The 23118-nt window shown below is 61.7% G+C and overlaps 4 protein-coding genes across 7 annotated transcripts; 3 read left to right on the forward strand and 1 right to left on the reverse strand.

The window, feature by feature from the left end:
* The first annotated feature begins 1382 nt into the window (after positions 1–1382).
* TPST2 (tyrosylprotein sulfotransferase 2) lies at positions 1383–10093 on the forward strand. Of its 2 annotated transcripts, none has more exons than XM_032229767.1 (7): positions 1383–2689; positions 6568–6651; positions 7323–8214; positions 8462–8660; positions 8865–8915; positions 9406–9454; positions 9653–10093. In XM_032229767.1, the coding sequence occupies exons 3-6, from the start codon at positions 7376–7378 to the stop codon at positions 9433–9435; spliced, it is 1119 nt and encodes a 372-aa protein (XP_032085658.1). In that variant the 5' UTR covers positions 1383–2689; positions 6568–6651; positions 7323–7375; the 3' UTR covers positions 9436–9454; positions 9653–10093. The 2 variants fall into 2 exon arrangements, with proteins under 2 accessions (XP_032085658.1, XP_032085657.1); XM_032229766.1 differs by lacking the exon at positions 1383–2689 and adding an exon at positions 3588–3690.
* Positions 10094–11688: 1595 nt separating this feature from the next.
* On the forward strand, positions 11689–16623 carry TFIP11 (tuftelin interacting protein 11). The gene is made up of 12 exons (XM_032229759.1): positions 11689–11999; positions 12099–12270; positions 12364–12520; positions 12803–12930; positions 13309–13461; positions 13689–14207; positions 14297–14403; positions 14498–14666; positions 14749–14992; positions 15475–15617; positions 15847–16012; positions 16139–16623. Exons 1-12 carry the CDS (start codon positions 11782–11784, stop codon positions 16492–16494), a joined length of 2532 nt encoding a protein of 843 aa, XP_032085650.1. The 5' UTR covers positions 11689–11781; the 3' UTR covers positions 16495–16623.
* SRRD (SRR1 domain containing) lies at positions 16604–18972 on the reverse strand. 2 transcript variants are annotated; one of them, XM_032229771.1, is made up of 7 exons: positions 18762–18972; positions 18566–18606; positions 18215–18411; positions 18020–18118; positions 17758–17909; positions 17445–17490; positions 16604–17163 (listed from the first exon to the last, which is right to left on the reverse strand). In XM_032229771.1, the coding sequence occupies exons 1-7, from the start codon at positions 18884–18886 to the stop codon at positions 16972–16974; spliced, it is 852 nt and encodes a 283-aa protein (XP_032085662.1). In that variant the 5' UTR covers positions 18887–18972; the 3' UTR covers positions 16604–16971. The 2 variants fall into 2 exon arrangements, with proteins under 2 accessions (XP_032085662.1, XP_032085663.1); XM_032229772.1 differs by having other exon boundaries at positions 18020–18411.
* Positions 18973–19011: 39 nt separating this feature from the next.
* HPS4 (HPS4 biogenesis of lysosomal organelles complex 3 subunit 2) lies at positions 19012–23086 on the forward strand. Of its 2 annotated transcripts, none has more exons than XM_032229764.1 (13): positions 19012–19158; positions 19244–19334; positions 19442–19585; positions 19680–19787; positions 19960–20076; positions 20202–20296; positions 20523–20595; positions 20780–20816; positions 20924–21044; positions 21325–21496; positions 21704–21836; positions 21940–22048; positions 22312–23086. In XM_032229764.1, exons 1-13 carry the CDS (start codon positions 19145–19147, stop codon positions 22481–22483), a joined length of 1386 nt encoding a protein of 461 aa, XP_032085655.1. In that variant the 5' UTR covers positions 19012–19144; the 3' UTR covers positions 22484–23086. The 2 variants fall into 2 exon arrangements, with proteins under 2 accessions (XP_032085655.1, XP_032085656.1); XM_032229765.1 differs by having other exon boundaries at positions 20954–21044.
* Positions 23087–23118: the final 32 nt, after the last annotated feature.

Below are 23118 nucleotides of genomic sequence, written 5' to 3' on the forward strand. Positions count from 1 at the left end.
TTTTTGCCTGAGGAAAAAAAAGTGGCTGGGAAGGATGCCAGGGTCTCCCCTTTCCCCCCCCCCCCTGGAAAATCAGAATGTCAGGCTCTTTACTCCTCCCCATCTCCACCGAAGAGGCTCCAGAGTCCTCTTGAGCTAACTGGAACTTTTAAAAGTCTTGTTCTTGAGAATGGCCAGAGACCCGGAGAGCAGCTGGAAAACAGCCCTGGAAGAAATACTGCAAAGCCCTAATGAGAAAAAGAACAAGTGGAGATGGAAGCTTAAGGAGAAAAACGTTTCCGCACAAGAAAAACTACAGCCGCCTGGGGGGAGGGGGGGTAGGGGGGGGGGGCTGCAACCTCCACGCGGCCGGCCGGCCAACCAGCATATTGATCAGGGCCAAAGAAATGAGAGGAGAGACTGGAGGGGAGATAAATGGCGGGAGATAGGGAGCGTCAGGCCTGATGGAAACAAGAGGGAGGGGAGGGATGCAGCTTAAATCAAAGAGCAAACCGGCCAGAGAGATACCGAGATAAAAGGAATTGTGTTTATGGGGCAAAGGGAGGACTGGGGGGGGGGGTGGTGGTTGGGGCTAGGGCTCACCTACTTCCCTGGGGTCCAGGGGAAGGGGCACATGCCAGAGGAGCCCACTCCCCAGGCCTTGGGATGAACATCATCTCACCATCCAGAACGTGAAATCAGAAACGCCGCTAGCTAATACGTTTAAAAACGTTCCCTTATGTACAGAATCAGTAATAATTGTAAAAATGGGCATTGATGGGGCTGGGCCAAGGTTTAATCCAGAGATTCAATTTGAAGCCAATTCGATCAAATCTCTGAATTGAGTCAAATTGTTAAATCAAATCAAATCACATGCACAAAAAGCCTCTTTTTTCCCCCTGCATTGAGTTGGAAAATCAAATCAAAACAATTTTCTGGATCAATTTGAAGTGTCAAAATAGATCAAATCAGTGACTTGATTTGAAGCAGGTCACAGCCAATCTGCCTCCCCCTTGGAAAGGACAGCCCAGCCAGAGGATTCCAAGGAGGTCGGAGACCCTGACCCCTCACCCGGCTAGCCCACCCCCCAGGGCTCTTAGGAGGACGGAGCCCACCTGCTTCCGTCCTCCTGGGATTCCGGAGGCTGAGGACAGAGGGGGGGGGCTGGTCAGTTTTGTGGAGGGACAGAGGGCCGGACTGACCCAAGGGGAGACGCGCACACACACACACACACACACACACACACCCTGGACCACACAAGTTGCAAAGAGGATTTTCTGCTTCCTCCCAGCAAAGTCAGGAGACTTAAGGGATATGAATTGCCCCTCCCCACGCAGAGGGCTCCGGGCACACATGCCACCCTCAGGATCAGGCCCGCTGCTTCCACAGACTGACTTTGCAGAGTGTCCTGCAAAGCCTTTTCAAATTGAAATGGTGATTGGCTGGCCAAGGTTAATAGGAGTGTTGGAAAATAAATAGGTTATTGATTGATAATAACAATACGCTGACTGCAGCCTTACTTCCTGGCCTTCCCTGACCCAATATTACAGAAAATCCAGTTAGCATCTCATTATGACCAGCTGGCTGGCGGAGGGGGCATTCATGAGCCGATGACGAGGGCCGAGGAAGAGGATGGGCATAGGCTGGGGGTTGAGAGCCAGGCTGGCCCCTAGTTATTGTGGGTGAACTGCAGCTCAGGCAACCCCCCCCCCTCCATGGGCCTTGGGAGAGTGGCCCCTTGGGCACTGGTGGATCATTGATGTGGTTTCTCAGGCTGCCTCAGTTGGTCTTCAGACAGGGCAGCCCCTCCGTCTCTCCTGGCTCTGGAGAGGCTGCCCGGAGCCGTCAGAGGAGGACCAGTTGAGACAGTCTTCCCTCTTCTTTCCTGGGGTTGCAAGCCAGTTTTCATTTGCCAAGCTTTGCTTTAAGAGCTTCCACAGAACCAGATTGTAGCCACAACCTGCCAGGAGGCCAGAATCCTCCCAAAAGAACATTCCAAGGGACAGAGAGGGAAGGTGGCCTCAGTGGGAGGAGATGCCCAGGAAACCAGGTCTTTTGCCCAGCACCTGCAGGGGAAGCCAGGCTGGGCCCAGAAAAGGTTGCCAGGTGCCTGGGGCAGCGCAGCCTCCGAGCCCACCTTACCTCCCAAACCTTCTTCCTGCATTAGGTGATGCCTGGGAGGGGCGTTGCATGTGGGGGCAACTGGCGGGAAGCAGCAGCAGCAGCAGCAACACGGGGGGGGCGCGGGAGGGGGGTCCGGGTCTTGGGGAACAAACGGAGGCCAATAAACGGTTTGTTGGGCGACAGCGCCCCCTCGCCAAGCCCGGGACCATCCTGCCCGCGCCCCAACCGGGCAACGCGGGGGCCGCAGCAGAGGAGGTCGGCTGCTCAGCTGAGCCAGGCGAGGCGTTTCCTTGCTGAAGTCGCCACCTGGTGCCCGAAGTGCCTGCTCGGCGGCCTTTCCTTCCAGGGCCGCAGTGAGAAGGGAGCCTCCCCGGGAAGAGCCAGGCAGCCTCCGAAGGAAACTCGCTACGGCCCCGAGACCGCCAGCGCCCGCCGGAGGGCATTGACCACCGGGGGCTCCAAGTCCGGCTCTGAACAGCCGGGGCGCTTCGGCTTCCCGGGGTCCAGGAGGGGCGACAGCGTCCCGGGCGGTGCGTGGAGGGTCCCGGCTGCGATGCCACCCGCGAAGGGGCTCTTTCCGGAGCGGGTGAGAAGAGGAAGGCGGAGAGCCGAGGAAAGGCGGGAGGGATGGGGCGCAGCACGGGCTGCAGCTTCTCGCGTGGGCAGGGCAGGGCGGGGGTCACCCCGAGAGCACCTTGCGCATCGCGGCGGGGGTCGCAGTCCAGACACGCTTGTGACCTTCAGCCGGGAGGCACGGAGCTCGGACTTCAACTCCCATGATGCTTCGGCGGCAGCGCGGAGGGGAGGAGGGCGTCCTCCGGCCCTCGCCCACCCGATTGGCGCCCCAACCACATTCGGGGCTGCATGCGGGGCATTGTGGGAACTGTAGTTCGTCCCTTCCCTCTGAAGCCCACCTTGCCCAGAGTCCAGGTGTCGCGTTCTGCGGAGGGCGGGCGGAGCGGCGGGCGGCTCTCCGGGGGGCTTCAGCCAGGGAGTTCGGGGCCCCGATCGTGGGAGGCGCCTCCTCGCCGCCTTCCTGGGGCTTCGGCGCTGGAAGGGAGCGCGGCGTGGAGGATCTGCGCACGGGGGGGGGGGGGGGGGCTCTTTAGCCCGCTGCCTTCTCCGCCCGAGAATAAACGGCCCCCGTGGAAGCTGCGCGCTTCTTCCGCGTTCCCGGTGGCCTCGTTCCCCGGGACGGGCGCTCGGAGCCGCCCCTTCCCCGCCCTGAGCAGAAGAGCCGGAGGCGCCCGAGCCGCTGGACGGCCCAGCCCAGCGACGTCTCCCGCCGCGCCGCGCCCCCCCCTCCTTTCCTAGCCGGCCGCCTTGCTGGGCTTCCCGCGGAAAGGTGAGCCTGGCACGGAGGCCGGCGGGACCCCAAGAGCCTCGCGGCAGCCAGGCGGACTCAGGCAGCCGTTGCAGAGGGCCAGCCCGGTCTCCCGCTGCTCCGAGAGGCCCCGCGGGGCGGCCCGCCTTCCTCCTCCTCCTCCTCCGTGCGCGTGACGTCTCTCGGCGCCGGCCGGACAGCGGGAGGAGCGAAGCCGCCACAGGGCTGCCCGCGCTCTCCCTGGCCGAAGGGGACTCCGAGCGGTGAGTAGCCACGGCGCTCCGCAGCCCACGCGCCCCCTCCTCCGCGGCAGCCGAGGCCGCCCTCGCCCCCTGCCAGCTGGCGCCCTCTGGGAGCCCCGCTTCTCCCCGGACAACGGCCCGGAGGCGCTCGGCTCCGGCAAAGCCTTTGCCCCGACGCCGTCGGTCAGCCGCTGTGCTCGCTTCGAGGCTCTCGGCCGCTTCCCCGCTTCGGCCTCGGATGCCTCCCCGACCCAGCTGACTTACCCCCCCCGCCCCTCGGGAAGGCCGCTCGGGCAGTTGGGCTGTGGCTGGGGGACCCCCGCCCCGCATCCTGAGCTCTCCTTGGGAAAGGAGGCCCTGACCCTCCGACTGGGATTACCCCAAGGCCCAGGGGTAGAGTGCTCCTGACTCTGGAGGCTCCCTCCGGTGGGTCCGCCTTCCACAGGACAAATCTCCCCTCTCCCCCATCAACCGGGACCTGCTTTCCTTCGAAGGAGAGCTCCAGAAACGGCTTTTGGGCATTGGAATGGAGCCGGCCTTCCCCCCCCCCACCCACCCCAGCTGACTTGAGGTCCCTGGGAGATTTGGCCTTGTGGGGCTTGGAGGGTTGGGGGTCAGGGGTCCCTGCTCTTCTCTCCTGCCACCCCTGGTCAGCCCAGCGTGGAAGGAAACAACGTCTATTGGGTGTCCAGAGAGATTTCTGTCCTTCAGAACAGGCCAAAAGCCCTGCAGGTGACCCACCCTAGAGAGGGGTTTCCGGGGGCTTCAGTCCTTCAGGAGTGGATGAGACCCTTCTGCTGCCCCGGCCACAGGTGCCAAGGTGCGGAAGGGGCTGCCCAGGCCCTTCTCCCTCTTCTGCCCCTCTGAAAAGAGCCACAGCCCTGGGGGGCCTTTGCAGGAGGAGCGGCCCGTTTCAGGGAAGGCTGAGTCGAACTGAAAAAACTGCAAAGCCCACACGGCTGCTTTCGGAAGTGGCACAGGAAACTCTCATGCGCTCTTCCTCCGCTGCTCCAGGCCTGTGGCTCTTGATTTCCTGTTGCAGGAGGAGGGAGAGCCCGTCTTCACGACATCCCCCTCCTTGCCTCTACTTCTCTGGGGGCTCGCCAGGGCTGCCCCCCCAGGCCTCCTCCCGAGCCCCTTTCCCCCCTTCCAAAGGGCCAAGAGGGGAGGGCAGGGCTCCCCAGCAGGACAGCATCTCTCCTTCCCTCCCCCTAAAGCTTTTCAACTCAGCCGAGTGGGCACCCCGTCTGTTTAAGGGCTGTGGGAGCTCTTAGCAAATGCTACTGACCCTGGGATCCACTGGGCAGGCAGCTCCCTTGGAACAGAGAGAGCCGAACCCCCAGACTCCCTCCAGTCCTGGATGGGGGGAGGGGTGCCCTAGAGCCCACATTTCAAAATATTTCTCCCCCCCCCCCCCCATCTGCCCCACGCACTGTGCCACGCCCAGGCTCCTTCCAGCACTTAAGGAGCAAACTGGAAATGCCCTCCCTGAGGCTTTGGGGCAGGCCTGGGGGGCTGAGCAACCACCGGCCTGAATCATTGTGGTGCAGCCAGCTGTGTGGCTCACCAGTCCCCTAGCAACCGAATCGATGGTTCTAGAAGCCTCACGACTTTCTGGCCAGTTGGAAATCCAGGAGGGGAGCCTCTCTTTTTGCTGGAACTGGGGAACTGTGGGCTGAGCTGAAGAGATTCCCATTAGGGGAGGGAGGCCAGGAGACACACAAACACCCGGCCCAGGCTGAGCTGCTTTTGCAGTCAGTCGCCCGATGAAGCCTGCCTGCCCACCAAGGGCCAAAGGTGTCCCCTCCCTCTGGGCTTTTCCTGCCAGGAGCGCTGGGCGGTGGGGACGGGGACGGGGGGCTGCATCCTGGTAGGAGGCGGTTCCCAAAGCATCCCAGCTGTTTCATTTTGTGGGCAGACCCCCTCCGGCCACCTCAAGTGGCACTGGCTGTGCAGGACTCTGGGAAACTGGTGCTGCACTTGAGGGGTCCATCAAGGTCCCAGGCTGGCCCCCTCTTTCTCTTCCCCAGGCGGCCTTTTACGGACCGGGTGGGGGAGGGAACTTTCCGCTTGTCCCAGGGGGCCTGGGAGTCCGAACACAAGCCGGACGTTCGGCCAGCTGGTCTGAGAGTCCGAAACGGCAGTCCGAGGAGCCAAAGCAACCTTGGGATGCCAGTTGCTCAGTGTTAGAGTTCTATGTTGCCCATATGCTTCAGACGCTGGATAAACATGATCCGTTACTCCTGGGGAACGCAAACTGTCCATCCATGCTTGGTTCCTTAAATGTTGCAAGGTGAGGTTAACATTTTGAGTGTTACACGTCACCCAGAAGCCTCTGATCTGACTCTGTCCGGCACGTTCCTCCTGACAGACCCTCCCCCCTTCAACGCCCCCCCCCCCGGGGTGCAGTTGGTACCCCCGGGGTCCCCTGAGCGGGCGGCTGAACGGAAGAGTCCCTGGGATGCTGTGGCACAGAGGTTTCCTGTTTACCCAATGCAGCAAAGGAACGAGCAGCCGCCTTCTCTCGGATCTTGATTGTGCAACCTTTTATCTAGGCCACCCGAGGCCTTTGTGCATGCGTGTGAGCATCGAGTGTGTACCTGGCCTTGATCAGGGGGAGGCGTCTCCGAGGGGCTGCCTGGCTTGGTGGAGCATGGCCGCCTGTCTGTTGTCGTGGCAACAGGCTCGGTCTTTGTCCCCGAAAGAGGCTGCTGCATTAAGGCCCCTCCAGCTGGATCTGGAATGCAGCTTTAAGCCCAGCTGATCCCACCGGGCGACCGGCAGCACCAGGGGCGGCTTCTGCCCTTGAGGAAGCTGCCCGGGGACCCGAGCCGGGAAGCTCCGATGCAGGATGCGGCCCCTGCAGAGTATTCGACTGACTGGCCTTTCCTTCCCCAGGCTGGATTCCCCTCCTTTTAACGGTTGGCTGTTGGGCTGAGAGGGAGCAACGAGCAAGCAGGAAAATGACCTCTTCCAGCGAAGGTGAGCCCCTTGTCAGCATAGCAGAGGCCGGACATCTCTCAGCCGGGGGGGGGGGGGGTGAATATCTGATGGCCCTGCCTGCAATTCCCACCCCCCCACCCCACTCTGGCCCCTGCTTTGTGCCATTCCCGTTTTATCGCCTTCAAAAGCTGCCAGAAACAGGTAAAAGGTTAGGTTTATTGGATTTATATGCCGCCCTTCTCCCAAGGACTCAGGGCGGCGTACAACATAAAAGGAAACGCATATTACAAAAATTAAAAGGGACATTAAATGAAGTATCAAAAAAAACCCCAACTGATATTTACAATACAAATTTAAAAATTAAATTAAAATTAACAACCAGAGGCCCATCGTCTCTGGAAGGCCAGCGGGAAGGGAAGGAGAGCAGGTGGAGGCTTGGTGAAATTGGGCAGAGTGCTGGTCTTGGGTGCCCTCCCCAGCAATTGCAGTATGGACTGCTCCCACCCCAGCAATCCTGGCACAAGACCCTTTTCAAGGAAGCCTTGCTGGAGAGCTGTGGGGGACGAGGGGAACAGGGCAAGGCAGTGGGGCTCCCCTATGCCCTCCTTCATGCAAGCAGATGGGGGGCTCCGCCCACAGGGTGGGTTCCGCCCAAGAGGGGGCTCAGACATGGCAAAGGCCTAAGCCACCCTCTGTTGTTGTCCCTGCAGTGTCCAGATGTTGAAGGTGGCGCAACCGCTGGTCCCATGTGGAGGAGGCGAGGATGCGGCTGACCGTGAGACGGGTGCTGATGGGGGTGGGCTTCGCCATTGCCCTGATGGTCTCCGTCCACCTGGGCCAGCAGATGCTGCAGTGCCAGCAGATGCTGGGCCAGGGCCTCAGCCGGGCCCTCATGCGTCCCGAGAGCGAGGAGCTGGTGATGCTGGACTCTAACCGGGTCGAGTATCGCTACAGTAAGGAGATGCCGCTCATCTTCATCGGTGGGGTTCCTCGGAGCGGGACCACCCTCATGCGAGCCATGCTGGACGCGCACCCCGAGGTGCGCTGTGGGGAAGAGACACGCATCATCCCACGGGTGCTGGCCATGCGCCAAGCCTGGTCCCGATCCGGGCGAGAAAAGATGCGCCTGGACGAAGCCGGGGTAACGGACCAGGTGCTGGATGCGGCCATGCAGGCCTTCATCCTGGAGGTGATCGCCAAACACGGGGAGCCGGCCCGCTACCTCTGCAACAAGGACCCCTTCACGCTCAAGTCCTCCATTTACCTCTCCCACCTCTTCCCCAACTCCAAGTTCCTGCTGATGGTGCGCGACGGGCGGGCCTCCGTCCACTCCATGATCACCAGGAAGGTCACCATCGCTGGCTTCGACCTCCGGAGCTACCGGGACTGCCTGGGCAAGTGGAACAAAGCGATCGAGGTGATGTATTCCCAGTGCCTGGCCATCGGGCGGCTGCGCTGCCTCCCCGTCTACTACGAGCAGCTGGTTCTGCACCCCCAGAAATCCATGCGGGCCATCATGGACTTTCTGGGCATCGCCTGGAGCGACGCTGTCCTGCACCACGAGGAGCTGATTGGGAAGCCAGGCGGGGTCTCCCTGTCCAAGTAAGGGGCCAGCCGGGGGTCACCCCGTGGTTGGGCTGGGGCCGGTTCTAATTCAGGGCCTGGGATTCCCGTGAAGGTTGGGGTGCCAACCAGGGCGCTCCCCCAAAGGTTTTCAGGTGGGAGGGGAGACAGTTCTGCCGTTAAACTTCCCAGGTTCTTTCAGATTTAGCTTGCAAGTCCTCCGGCTGGACTTGATCCGAAGGAAGGCCCAGTGCAACACGCACACACGTTTCTGGTCTCTGCACAGGATCGAGCGATCCACGGACCAGGTGATCAAGCCCGTGAACATGGAGGCCTTGACCAAGTGGCTGGGACACATTCCGGAGGACGTGGTGCAGGAGATGGCTCAGATTGCCCCCATGCTGGCCAGGCTGGGCTACGACCCCTATGCAAACCCTCCCAACTACGGCAGCCCGGACCCCATGGTGATCAACAACACCCACCGGGTGAGTGCTGCAGAGTCCCTGGCCTGCTTGGCGCCTTTGGCCGGGTTTTTATCGGCCCCTCCCCGCCTCCCAGGCGTCCTTCTGGCTGAAAGAGGGACGGGGAGGGCCACCTACTCAAGAGCGAGATGCTGATCGCCTGGCTGAGCAAAGGGCCGCAGGGCCCAATTCTGCTGACCCGGCTGACTCTGTGCGCCTCTTTTCCAGGTCCTGAATGGGGACTTCAAAACACCCGCCAATCTGAAGGGGCACCTTCAGGTCAGTTTCTCCGCCTCCGTCCTCCTCTCCTCAGGCTGCAGAAGTGCTCCTAATTCAGCAAGGCATAATTCCCTGGGGCCTACTGGCGTCCCTCCCCCAAATACCTTTCCATTCTGGGGCTGGGTAATTTTCAAGGGAAAGGATAAGGAGGATTCCAAAACAGGCACGTTCCCATCTTTGAAATGCTGCCCCGTTGAGAGGGTCCTGTTAGCCACCTTCTCTTGATGGTGGCTCTGCCCTGTCCTCCTTCTCTGACTGTTGCAAAGGCATCTCCTGACATGCATAATTCCTAGAGTTTAAACTACTTTCAGATTTATGAATTTCCTGCAGCCTGAAATAACTAATTCAATAGTATGCATCCCTTAAAATATTTTGACCAACTTTGTTCCTATCTGGACCTGTTTGGAAAACTAGAAACTCCAACCAGTGCAAAAATGGAATTGCCCAGCTCAGAAGCCGCTGACCCTCCCTTTCTGTTTGATCTTTGCAGGGGACTCTGAATACGACTGCTTTTCACTGACCAACCCAACGATTTCCAGGTACGTCTTGGCGTGTCCCAGCAGGTCTCGTCTCCAACTCAGGTGGGGCTGCAGAGAAGATGCCCCGGTGCTCTCCACGGCATCATCCCCTCAGCCCTGAATTCTCAGCAAAGGAGGAAACCCCGGTTTAGCTTGCTTGAAGACCCCCCTGACGGTCTCCAGGAGTAATTCTGCTTTCTTCCCCTTGCTTCCATTTAGGTGCAAATTGCTCCCCCCTTTTCTGAAGAGAAGAAAATTTGCAAACAGTGGAAGTCTTTTTATCCAAGCATATTGCTTGCTACCGATATTGCCAAATCAATGCTGTCTGTGAAATACGTTTCATTTTGCCATTAATTTGTCAAGTTTGGACTTTCCAGTTCTGGGAAAGAAGTCATGTACCAAGTTTGGACATTGCTCTGCCGTCATAAAAAGGGAACCATAAAGAACATTGGGGGAAATTTGATACTTGTTTGTGGAACACATTTTTCAGGCTCTGTATTAAAACCATCTTGTAATTTTTGTTCTCTAATTTGCAGACCTCAACTAGCTGTTTATATATCCTCTTTAGAGCGCTTTCAGCCTTACTGGCACTTCTTTAATTCTCTCTCCTCAGTAATTTACCAAATTAAAGAGATTTATTTATTAATTCCGAAATATATACATGAGATTCTCTCTTTCAGATTCTGTTCTTGTGAGAGAACAGTTAAACCCTGTTTTCACCGAGTTAATACTTTTAAAATATCAATTGTTAAGTATTTGATAGTCCCTGGAATGGGAATGTTCCCATAGTTTTCTTGGCATTTTCTTACGAAATAGGAAACATGCGACCCCAAGTGAGGTGGGATTGCAGAGCCCCAAACCATGGCCAGCTGCTTTGTTCGAAAGAGGCTCCCTCCGATGATCAAGCCGCCACGTGACTGATGAAGCCAGAGCCAACCACTGTGGCCTCCACATAATCCCAGAGGAGCAGCACAAGGCTGCCCCCTTGGATGACCCCAGAGCCCACGCATGGACCGTGCAAAGCTGCAGCTGGGTTTTGTGGATGCATCCTATCGGTTTGTGGTTGTTTGGGAGGAAGGGAGCTGCCTTTCCTTGAAAGGCAGGCTCAGCTGAGGCACTGCAGGGCCTGTGAAGGTTGCAGCTTTTTTGATAGCTGATTTGTGTAGGGATTGTTTCCCCAAGGGAGGGGGAAAAGGAGAAGTAAGTTAACCTGCACCATTCCAAAGGGGAAACGAGAGAGAGTGCTGGTGGGGGGGGAGGGTGGTGGGGGGGTCTGGTTACCTTCTTGGCAATGGCAAGACTCCGCTTAAGGCTCCTGGATCTTTCACCCCCCACAGCTGCCCTTTCTGCTCGGGTCTTCTGAGCTGCTGGGAGCTCGAGGGGAGCCCCTTGCCACCCTAACAGGCTCTCCTGACATCCCTGGGCAGGAAGCAGGTGAATATTTGATGGCGCTGCCTGCCACTTCCACTCCCCCACCCCCACCCCCGTTTTTGCCATTAATATTTGGCCTGCTTAAAAGCTGGAGGGGGCTTGTAAAGCCCGGGGCAGAAAGAAAGGGGGGGGGGGATGGAGGATTAGGACAAAGTCTGGACGGGGCTTCCTGGGATGGGAGGCGGCCGTTTAGCAAAGCCCCGTTAGTTTCCCCCACCAGAGTCTGCCTGATCCTCCTCCCCGCAGGAGCCGGCGGGTCGCTTCCTTGCAGCCGCCAGCTCTGGCTCGGGCTCCCCCGCCGCCCTTATTTCTCCTTGTCCCGCTCTCTGCCCGAGGTCGGGTTCTCCGTTCCCCCCATCGGGTTTCCCTTCAATCTGCTCTTGCAAGTCGGTCCCCTTCGCCCCGAAGGACGCGCGAACCGAGATTTCCCACTTAAGCGGCTGGTTGATTTCTCAGCCCGCTGTTAGGAGCCCAGCGCTGCCACCTCCACGGCCCCGATTCCTCCCCTGCTCCCGCCCGGTGACTGCTCGGCGTCGGTCCCTCCCAGCCGCAAGGCCGAACCCTCTTCCGTCCCTCCGTCGGGGCAGCGGGAGGCTTCCAGGCGGCGCCAGCGGGGACTCCGCATCGGCTGCCCAAAAGCCTCCCCGGGAAACCGGGGGGGCGGGGCTCCCCGAGGCAAAGCAAGAGCGACGCTCCACGCACGCGCAAGCTTTCGCCCCTCCCGGGCATCCCTCGCCACGCCCCACGGCGCGCCACGCCAGCGAGACGGGGGAAGAGAGCGGCCACCTATCGCGCAGGCGCAGAGGCTTCCCTGAGCACCGGAAGGAAGCCTCCGGAGGGCGAGCGGAAGTGGTGTGCGGCGGCGGCGGCTCCGATCCGCGGTCCCGACGTTACGGTTGGCGGCTCCCGCGGTCGCCATGTCGCTCTCGTACCTCTACGGGCGCGGCGGCGGGGAGGCGGCGGAGGCGGAGGAGGAGGGCGTGGAGATGGAGCGCTTCGAGATCAGCGAGTGGGACCTGCAGAACGAGTTCAACCCCAACCGGCACCGGCACCGGCAGACCAAGGAGGAGGCCATCTACGGCCTCTGGGCCGAGCGCGACTCGGACGAGGAGAGGCCCAGCTTCGGCGGGAAGCGGTGCGCGGGCGCGGAGGGGAGGGCGGGCTCGGAGCCCCCCTCCCTGAACACCCCCGTGACCCCCCCTCCCTCCCCCCTCCCCCTCCTTCTCCCCCGCAGGTCCCGGGACTACTCGGCCCCCGTGAGCTTCATCAGCGCCGGGCTGAGGAAGGGGGCGGCGGCGGCGGCGGCAGCGGAGGAAGGCGCCGAGGAGGACTCGGAGGAGGAGGGGGAGGGCGGGGCGCGGGCGGAGGAGCCCCCCAAGGAGGCGCTGCCCAGGAAGCTCAGGACGGTGAGGAGGGGCGCGGGGGGGGGGAGGAAGGGGCGCCCCCCTCCCTCCCTCCCTCCCTCCCTCCCCGGGGCTCACCCTCCCCCTCCCCTGCAGGGCGGCAACTTCAGGCCCAGCCAGAAGGGCTTCCTGGGCGGCAGCAAGTCCTTCACTGACATCGGCAGCTGGGAGAGGCACACCAAGGGCATCGGGCAGAAGCTCCTGCAGAAGATGGGCTACGTGCCCGGCCGAGGCCTGGGGAAGAACGCCCAAGGTAGGGCCGGCTCCCCCCTCGCCCTCTTTTGCCTCGGCCCAGCGTGGCCTCACTGCCCCTTTTGCATCCCCATTGCTTCCCTGAGCACCGGGCTCTCATCCACGGTCATCCCAAAGTTAGCCATTTATAAAACTCGTAACCCAAAAGACAGGGCTGGAGGGGACCCCGGAGGCCTCCTGGTCAGCTGTCCAATATCTTCTTGACATCCTCCAGTGAGGGTGCCTCCATTGGCCTCTGCAGGAAGATCTCCTCCCTTTCGCTAACCCTGAAGACCTTTCCTAGGTATCATCAACCCCATTGAGGCCAAGCAGAGGAAAGGAAAGGCAGCCATTGGGGCATACGGCTCGGAGCGAACCACACAGTCCTTGCAAGATTTCCCCATTGCCGACTCTGATGAAGAGGAGGAAGAGGTACGGCCCCAGGTTCTCCTTTGCCACGTTGAGGCCGGTGTGGGAGAAAGCTCCCCCCCCCCCCTCCGGACTGTGTAGCAAAACAAGGAGGGCAATGACTTCCTGGGCTTCTGTGTGGCAAACTGTTTTTCCTGAGCCCGAGTGGTTCATGCCAGCCGTTTCAGTCTTGAGGCAGGGTTAGCATGATCCAATCTGCCTCTGTTCTCCAGCAAAGTCTGCAAGAGACCGGCTGCTGGGAAACCACCTATTTGGGGGAACAACAACCACATACACACACACCCATCACATGCAACCTCCTGCTTGGTCAATAAAAAATGGGTGCCTTGTGAATTGCGCCCTGCTTGCCTCTGTTTTTTGACACTCCTCCTCTCCCCTCAGGAATTCCAAAAGGAACTCAGCCAGTGGCGGAAGGACCCCAGCGGGGGCAAGAAAAAGCCCAAGTATACCTACAAGACAGTGGAGGAGCTGAAAGCCAAGGGCAGGGCAGGCAAGCAGCTGTCTGCCCCTCAGAAGGAGCTGGCGCAGGTCAAGGTGAGCTGGGAGGTGGCAGCAAGATGGGAGGAGGAAGCGGGGGGGGGGGGCTAAGCAGTTCTGCTCCATCCAGGAAAAACAGCAGCGGGGTATCTGCCATGGAATGAGCTTGCAGTCCTTAATACATCTCCTGCTGCTTCCCTGGGGCTCCGAGGGTGGAATGGATGTCAGCAACAGCCTAAGTTTGTTTATATGTTGATGCCGCCCCTCTTGCCCTCTTTTGGAAGGTGATTGACATGACGGGCCGGGAGCAGAAGGTTTACTACAGCTACAGTCAGATCAGCCAGAAGCACAACATCCCGGAAGATGGTCCCCAGCAGCAGCTGCCCGCCTTGGGCAAGGACGCCAGGACGCCAACCTTCTCCCTGCCAGAGCTGGAGCACAATCTGCAGCTACTGATCGACCTGACGGAGCAGGAGATCATCCAGAACGACCGGCAGCTGCAATACGAGCGGGACATGGTGGTCAACCTGAGCCACGAGATCGAGAAGATGGAGAAGGTGCTTCTGCAGGAGGAGACCGACATCCGTAACCTCAGCGAGGTGCTGCAGCTGGTGGAAGAGTGCGAGAGGCGGATGCAGCCCAACTGTGAGGACCCCCTGACTCTGCCCGAGTGCGTCAAGGTATTTGAGACCCTCCAGGACAAGTACTACGAAGAGTACCAGATGTCGGACCGCGTGGACCTGGCCGTGGCCATCGTCTTCCCTCTGGTCAAGGACCACTTCAAGAACTGGGATCCCCTCAAGGTGGGGCTTCCGTGGGGCCTTCGGGTGCAGCTCCAAGCGAGCTTCGGAAGGATTGTGGATCACCAAATGCCCCTCTTTCCTCTCTGCAGGACTGCACAGCCGGCACGGAGATCCTGGCCAAATGGAAAGCCTTGCTGGAGAACGACCAGTTGCTCTCCCACAGCGCACAGGATCTCGGCTCAGATGCCTTCCACAGGTGAGCCTCCAGCAGGGAAGGGACTCTTCCCCAGGAGAATCTCCAAGTGGGTTGGGGGGATTCGGGCCCTGAACCGCTCGCTTGGGATCCTCAGGTTGATGTGGGAAACGTGGATGCCGTACGTGCGAAACATTGTGGCCCAGTGGCAGCCCCGCCACTGCATCCTGATCGTGGACTTCCTGGACAGTTGGAGGCACATCATCCCAGTGTGGATCCTGGACAACATTCTTGACCAGCTGATCTTCCCCAAACTACAGAAGGAGGTGTGTGGTGGGCAATTCCTTGGGCCGCTGCTGGGGGGAAGCCGCTTCAGCAGCCCCGCCTTCTATGCCTCTCTTGCTTTAGGTGGAGAACTGGAACCCTCTGACCGACACCGTGCCCATCCACTCGTGGATTCACCCCTGGCTGCCCCTGATGCAGGCCCGGCTCGAACCCCTTTACTCGCCCATCCGCAGCAAACTGTCCAGCGCCCTCCAGAAGTGGCACCCCAGCGACTCCTCGGCCAAGCTGATTCTGCAGCCCTGGAAGGAGGTTTTCACTCCAGGCTCCTGGGAGGCCTTCATGGTCAAGAACATTGTGCCCAAACTGGGTGAGAGCAGGGAAGAGAAAGTGCATATCCCTCCCCCCCGCAAACGGCGGGCAGCCTGGCCCTGAAATCCCAGGTGCTGAGATTCCGGCCGGCCACCAGTGTTTGGCCTTGGCACAAGAAGGCCGTTGCTTTCAGGCGGGAGGGTTTGGGCTGCGGATGAAGGGCAGCTTATCCGCGAGTGGCTGATGCCCATGTGGAGGTTTAGAGCTGAGGCAGGAAGGGGGAAGACGGACAATGGCCGGCTCCAGGGTGGTTCTTGCTCTCCCCCTCCCTGGTTCAGTTTTTGGGGTCCCCCCCGCCCCCCAAGAGTGTCAGGCTTTGCAAAACTAAGCAAAGTTAATTTCACGAAGTGCAAAGTATCAAAACGGCCGGCCTGGCCTGTTGGTTTGCTTGTGAAGGAGCCAAGGCGCTTGTGGGGGAGCAGGTCTGCTGTGCCCCCCCCCCAGGAGGCCCGGTTAATGGCCAACCTCCCCTCCCCACAGGCCTGTGTCTCAACGAGCTGATCATCAACCCGCACCAGCAGCACATGGACGCCTTCTTCTGGGTGATGGATTGGGAAGGGATGATCTCCGTCTCCAGCCTGGTGGGGCTTCTGGAGAAACACTTCTTCCCCAAGTGGCTGCAGGTGGGTGTCCCTCAAGGGCTCTGGCCCGGATTAAGCGCCACCATTCCCCAAGAGCCCTAAAGCGGTTGGTCATCTTGAGCCCCGCTGCAGAAGGCAGCCCTTCCCTCGCTCAGGAGCCTCTCCCCGGCCTTTGGGCTGGCAGGAGCAGCATGGAAGGGACCCCCAGAGCCAGTGGAGCTTGTGGTGGGCGGCTGCTGCATGTCCCCTTTCTCTCCCCCCCCCCCCACAGGTGCTCTGTTCCTGGCTGAGCAACAACCCCAATTACGAGGAGATCACCAAGTGGTACCTGGGCTGGAAGTCCATGTTTTCCGACCAGGTCCTCGCCCACCCCTCCATCAAGGAGAAGTTCAACGAAGCCCTGGACATCATGAACAGAGCCGTCTCCTCCAGCGTCGGTGCGTCTCCTCCCAGTTACCTGGAAGGCTCCAAGGCCGGATCCTTGGCCAGTTGCAGGGAGGGGGGGGCAGAGCGCGTGTGGTGGGGCTGCGGGCGCCCTCATCCCCTTTCTCCTCCCTCCATAGGGGGCTACATGCAGCCCGGCGCGCGGGAGAACATCGCCTACCTGACGCATACGGAGCGCCGGAAGGACTTCCAGTACGAAGCCATGCAGGAGCGCCGAGAAGCCGAGAACATGGCCCAGCGCGGGATTGGCATGGCGGCCAGTTCTGTGCCCATGAACTTCAAGGACCTGATCCAGACCAAAGCAGAGGAGCACAACATCGTCTTCATGCCCGTCATCGGGAAGCGGCACGAGGGGAAACAGCTCTACACTTTTGGGCGCATTGTCATCTACATCGACCGGGGGGTGGTCTTTGTGCAGGGCGAGAAGACCTGGGTGCCCACGTCTCTGCAGAGCCTCATCGACATGGCCAAGTGAGCGGGAGGGGCCCAAAGGGCGGCCCCACCTCCCCCCCCCGTCCCAGAACGTGCTTACGGCCCCTCGTGGGAGTGAGAGGGGCTGGGTAAGACCAAGAGGACTTCATCTGTAAATAAAGTGCTTGCTTTATTCTGGTGCTTGTCTGATAAAAGGCTCAAAACGCCTATCCTTTGGTGGGGGCCAAAACAATTATTTTGGCAAATGAGTGAAGAAGAAAGTTGGGAGAGAAGAGGAAGTGCTGTTAATAAAAGGCTCAAGAGGATATTTTTAATGGTTACAAAAGTCAATATAAGGTTCCGCTGCCACTTTCGGTCATCCTTTCCCATCAACAACACCCCCCCCCCCCCCCAAATCCTGCTCTGAGCAAGAGTTGAGTCTGTCCTCTGCTTGTGGGGCACATTGGATGCCCACAGGCTGGGCTCCCAACACTCTTCCTGCAGCTTCCCCCCCCTCCCTGTGCAGGGGGGGGGAGGGATGTTATTGGGGTTTGTTTCTGATGATCTCCAGCTGAGCGTCTTCTGAGTAACGGGGCTCCGTCCAGCAGGCCCAGCAGTCCTGGGGGAGGCCCCTCAGTCTCTGCAGAGGGAAGCAGTGGACAGACGTGTCGTTGAAGACATCCGGGTGTTGCAGGTGGGGCGGGAGGGCTTCCTCCTGGGTTGCCTCCAACACCTGTGGGCAGGTGAGCACAAGAGGGTGTCACGGGGGGGGGGCTTGGGCACACTGGCGACCAGAAGAGCTAACAGAGAGAGGGGGGGGGGGGCTCAGTCCCAGGACTTCAGCTCTCCCCATCCGCTCTGACCCACGCAAGGCCACCAGCAGTCGGCCGAGGATCATTTGCTGGCCCTGGTTTCTGGCTTGCAAGTTCTGCTCTGGTCTCGAGGGGGCTTTGGGGGGCTCTAAAAATGGGGGCCCACGAGACCCTCCCACCCAAGCTAGAGAGGAAGACCCACCTTGGCAATGTAGCTATAATTCTCCCAGAAGACTTTGGCCAGCAGCCTAAGATGGCAAGAGGGGGACGAGAGAGACGGGATATCACAAAGGGTGTGTGTGTGTGTTAAAACTCAGGGAAGCCTTCGGGCAGCTTTCAGCCAAAGGGGGGGGGGGCGAGGAAAGGGCTGCTCAAATCGCCCCTTCACACCCTTGCAGTGTAGGAATCCACACTGTCTGCTGGTTCAAAGGCCCGGATGGCACCAACTCAGCCGGGGCCTGAAAAGGCTGCACCGGCGCCCTCCCTGTCCAGGTGGCAGTGGGAGCCCCCCCTACCTCTCTTCGAAGCCCCGGAAGCTGTTCCCCACGACCACCATCTGGGACAGGGCCTCCGCAGACCAGTTGCTCCACAGCAGGTTGTTGTACAGCGCCTTCCCGCAGTGGATCATGTAGAAGAGGGTGGGGCCCTCGATGCTCCGTTTCCCCTCCTGGGCAACAAAGGGCTTGCCAGGACTGCGGGGCCGACCTCGGCAAAGGGACCCCAACTGTGGGGCCAGGCGCGTTGGCTTCCCCACCCCTGATCCCCCCCTCGCTTCACCTCGTTCCGCTGCAGCACGGTGAGGCCGAGGCCGCCCAGCAGTTCCGTTTCCAGGGTGGAAAAGGCGGGGTCGAAGACGAAGCAGCTCTCCGGGGCAATCTGCAGGGCAACAGCGGGGGGGGGGGGTGTTGACTGGCCCCAGGGTCTCCCCTGCCCTTTCCCCCCCCCCACCGCCCCCCAGCCGACGGGCTCCACCTTCAGCTCCTCCAGCAGCAGCAGCAGGAAGGCCAGCTGCAGCCGCGCCTTCCCGCACGAGCAGAAGCTCCCGAGGCCGTAGCAGACGCAGCGCAGCCCCCCTGCTCCTCTGCCCCCGGGAGCCCCCAGGGCCGCTTCCCCCCGAGGGGTCTCCTGCTGGGCGGCTGGGGGGCTCCGCAGGGCCCGCAAGATGGTTCCTGGGGGAAGGAAGGGGCCAAAATGGGTCCGCAGGCCAGGAACCTCCCCCCCCCCGGCTCTCCCCCCCCCCAGGCCCCCTCCCTCCCTCCCGGTTGCCCAGCCCTGCGCTGCCCCCGGGAGGGTCTCCCGTCTGGCCGCTGAGCGAAGCCTCACTTCGGCTGCAGTCCCAGAAGTCGGAGTCCTTCAGTTCAGACCTGCCAAAGAAAGGAGGGAGGAACTCGGCGCTAAGAAGGGCGGGGGCTCTCTCCTCCGCAGATAGACTGCGCCGCTCTTCGGAAGCTCCACGGGAGCTCCATTCCCTCCCCCCCCTTTCTTCTTCTTTTGTGTGGGTGGGGGGGAGGTTCCTTACAGCGCCTCCTGCAGCCTCCGCCTCTGCCGCTCGCCCGCCGCCTCGGGCCTCTCGTCCTCGGCCGCCCCCCGCCGCCGCCGCCGCCGCCTTCTGGCCCCTCCCGCGCGGCCCCCATCCACGGACATGCCGCAGCGGAAGCGCGCAACGCGAGGAACGTCCCTCCGAGGCACCCGTCGCCGCGCAGCTAGGAGGGCGACTCTTCCAGCCCCGCCCCCAGCAGGAACCGCTTCCGCGCACGTGACTTCCTGGCGGAAGTGGCTGGCTTCTCCGGGTCCGGCCGCCGAGGGCGCCTCTGAGCATGGGCAGAGCGCCTCCGGTCCCGTCCCCCCCGCCGGTCGCCCGCCGCTCTTCCCGCCTCTTGTAGGCGCCGCCGAGAGCCCAGAATGGCCCCCGCCTGGTACGCCCCCCGCCCCCCCCCCGCCCCCCTCCCCCCCCACTCCCCAGCTGACCCCCCCCTCCCTCCCCCCCCCGCTGTCCCGCAGGTGGCGCTGCTTCTTCCTCTACGACGCCTCGAAGGTGCGGGGCGAGGGCGACCCCACCCGCGCCGGGATCTGCTGCTTCCACCCGCGCCAGGTACGCTCCCCTCCCCCCCCGGGTCCTTCGGCTGCCCCTCCCCCTCCGCCCCCCCCTCCCACCTCTCTCCCCCCTCCCACCGCCTCTCTCCCCCTCCTGCCTTGCAGGCCCCGCGGGACGAGCAGGAGCTGCTGTGCGGGCAGATCGCGGGGGTGGCCCGCTGCGCCCTGGAGATCTCGGGCTCCCCGCCGGGCCTCATCCGGCTGCGGAAGCTGAAGTTCGCGCTGGAGGCCGAGGGCAGCTTCCTGTGGGTGAGTCCGAGGGGCTGGGCGGGGCAGGGAGGGGGCGACGGGTTGGGGGTCCTTGGCCCACGCCGGCCCTTCCTTCCTCCCTTCTCTCCCGCAGGTCCTGGGCTGCACCGCCGACCTCTCGGACCTCAGCTGCAGGCGGCTCCTGGAGCGGCTGCTCGGCCTCTTCCGCTTCTACAACGGGCCGGCTTCCCGGGCCTACCTGGTGGGTGTTTCCCCCTGCCTGCCTGGGCTGCTCCGGGTTCATTGAGGCCGCCTGAGGGCCCCCCCAAAAAGGAGGGCCTTCCTGCATGGCGGGGGGGGGCTGGGCAGTCTTGAAGGGGGGGGCGCCCGTCCCCTGCCCCCACTTCTGACCTGCTGCTCTCTGCCCTCCCCAGGAGCGCCCCCAGGAGGACCTCGACCGGGAGTGGGAGCTGTACGTGGACCACCTGCAGCAAAGCTCCAGCGACCTCCACCGGGTCTTTGACTCCCTCTGGGCCTGGGACAAAACCAAGGTGCCTCCCTGGAGGGCCTGTAGCTCACCGGGCTTTCTGGCAGGGAGGTCCAGGCGGGACGAGGCCCTTCGGCTGCCACGAGGGGCCTAGAAGGGCCGTTTGCTCCGCTCTCTCCTCTCTGGCAGGTGGACCCTCTGCTCCTGCTGAAAGCTGCCCTCATCCTGCAGAGCTGCCAGCGTTCGCGCCACGTGCTGGCCGGCTGCATCCTCTACGAGGGCCGGTGAGTGTCTGAGGAGCAGGGGGTCAGCACTGAGGCTTACGGCCTCCTCCACTGGCCAGATCCATCCCCTGTACCCCATATCCCCCCCTCCAACGTGAAGACCTCTGCATGGCCAAGTGGTCAGGGGCCTCCTTGTGCTCTTGGGTGGGCCTCCTCCTTCAGGGATTGGGGGCTTGTAGCTGAGTGCGACCCCCGTGGGTGACCTTTCCTTCCTTTCCCCATGCAGGGTGGTCAGTACACAGCTGCCACCGGAGCTGACTGCCAGGGTTTTGCTGCAGAAGGGAGCAGAGGAGGGAAGCGTAAGTTGTAGCTCTGCCCTTTTGGCAAGCCCCCCGGGTGGGGGGGCGGTGTGGAAAATGTGCCAGTATCACCTGGATGGTTCTGGTGTAGTAATCGTGGGGGGAGTAATCCTGGCCAGAGAAAAATAACCTTTTTTTCTGCGGCTTGCTATCGCCTGGCTCTCTCTCTCTGCTTCCATTCCAGAGTGGGCCGGAAGAGGGAGCATCACAGCTCAAAGAAGGTAAGCGGGGAGGCTGGGCATGGCTCCGTCCACCCTCTGGAGCCAGCCGTTCAGGCTCTGCTGCCCCTCCTGAGCGCCTGAGGATTCTGGACTGGTCATTTCTCCAGGCAGTTCCCTGACCTCTTTTGCGCTGACAGCTTTACCGCCCGGGGTCTGCGTCACGCCTGTTTACCTCTTGGAGGCCGAAGCAGCCGCCCTGCGGTACCTGCCGGTCGAGTGGACGACCAGGTAAGGCCAGAATCTGTTGCAGCTCCAGTGTCTCCATCAGGCTCTCCGAGGGGATTCCCAGCCTCACTTTCTCTCTTCTGTTGCCAAGGCAGGTGCCCTCTGGCCTCCCTGTGCCAGTCCAGGCGGCTCAGCTGCCTTCTAGTGGGATGAGCAGGGACAGCGTTGATGCTCCGTTAGTGTCCAGAGAGCCAGCCACTCCCCAGGGGTGGCAGGGGCCCCGCCCTTCCAAGGGAGGCAGATGGGGATAGGCTGGCTCAACCACCTCGTTCCGCCTACGCAGGGGGTCCCAGGAGGACTTGGCCAGCAGCAAAGGGAGCGAGACTCCCGCAGGAGGAGCAGACGGAGCCCCCTTGGTGAGGATGGCCTTGTACGTTCACCACATCCGGGGCTTGGTGCTGGCCCTCCTGGCTGAAGAGCCCTTGGTGAGCTCCACAGACTTCATGGAGGATGTGGTAAGGAAAGCGCCCCCTCCCTCCCTCTCGCTCAAGGCCCTGAGGGCAGCCGTTCAGGGAGAGGGGCCAGGCTGGCTCCCCTGCCTTCCAGGACCTTTTCTGGGTCGGCCTCCTGCAGGCAGCTTCCCAAGCGGGACTCTGGGGGGGGGGGGAAGCTCTCACAAATCTTTCTCTCTCTCTCTTCCCCCCAACCTCCTAAACTCACAGTACCACAGCAGCCTGGCTTCCCTGAACGGCCTGGAGGTGCACCTGGCAGAGACCCTTCCCAAGGGCCCCCTCCCCTCCTCCAGGAGCACCTACAACTTTGCTCACTACGACGCCGTCCAGAACATCCTCACCAGTGAGTGGGGGAGGGGCTGGGAGGCGGACTCTGGCCAAGGCGGGGGGAGGCAGCCTTCCTTCTCCTGCCCCGGCATCACCGGTGGCCCCACTTGTCCCTTCAGCCAACGTCCTGCAGACCACGAGCCCCGAGGACCAGCTCTTCCTGCAAGGCACCGGCCTCATCCACGCCACCTTTGAGCAGCTGCCCACTGCCTCCGAACTGACGCTCAGGTAAAGCGGGGGGGGGGGGGGACTGGGCAGCTGGGGTGAGACTGCCACCGTTGGCCCAGCACTGTCTGTGGCGCACAGAAGCAATGGCGGAGGCTCAGTGCCCCCCCTCTAGCAGACCAAAACCAGGCACAACTGATTCCACCCGGGTCTTTCGCCAGGCAGCTGCTGCCCGAGTGTGTGGCTGGCGCAGTGGCTGTCACCATCTTTCCTGCACTGCTCCCCCAGCGCCAAAGACCCCCTTCCCGTCTCTTGGTCTCTTTCAGGAATTCCAGCACGGCTGTCTACGGCTGCCGGAACGCCGTCCAGGAGAGCTACTTCCAGCAGAGGGGTTTGCCGCCCTACAACTCGGGGGTGCCCAACCCCCGGGATAGCATTGTCGGCCTGCCTGGCAAGGCCAGGCAGAAGCTCCTCAAGCACGGGGTGAACCTGCTCTGAGGTGGACTCACCACACCTGCCCAGGACTGCCTGGCGCAGAGGCCTTGGAAGCTGCCGACCGGGCTTGGCCCACGGACTCCTTGCCATGCCTTCCCACGGGTGGCCCTGCCTGAAGGAGCCTCTTGGCCAAAGAGAGCGGGGAGTTCAGGTCCTGCCCACCGTGGGTGGCTCCCGTCTTTGGGTTTCTTTCTCCTCCACCCTCCCCAGTGCCTACAAGTGCAGCCCCCGCCCCCCTTGCAGGCCTGGGGAAAGAGGGGGGGGCTCTTGCCCTGGCAGAGCCTTTGGAAAGAGACTTGGCCCCAGGAGGGGGAGTGGCAGCAGTTGGGGGCCTCCCCCTCTGGGAGGCACTTTCTGAATGGCAGAGGGTGGCACTTCCTCTGCCTTGCCCCCACCCTCCTTGCTGCTGGCACTCCCCCAGGCTTTCCTGTTTTGGGGGCGGGGGGGGGCAGTATTTGCTAAGGAGTTCCTGCCCTGGGATGGGCTGAGGCCCGTTGCCCCCCCTGCTCCTCCGGAGCCTCTGGAAATCTCTCTTCTGCAGGAAAGCAGGGGCCTGGGGGCTTAAATAGGGGCCTGGGGGAGAATAAAGCTGCCGACTAAAGCTGCTTCCTGGCTCTCCCGGCCTGCATTCGTAACGA

This window comes from Thamnophis elegans, chromosome 13 (genome assembly GCF_009769535.1).
Source record: "Thamnophis elegans isolate rThaEle1 chromosome 13, rThaEle1.pri, whole genome shotgun sequence".
Taxonomy (NCBI): Eukaryota; Metazoa; Chordata; class Lepidosauria; order Squamata; family Colubridae; genus Thamnophis; species Thamnophis elegans.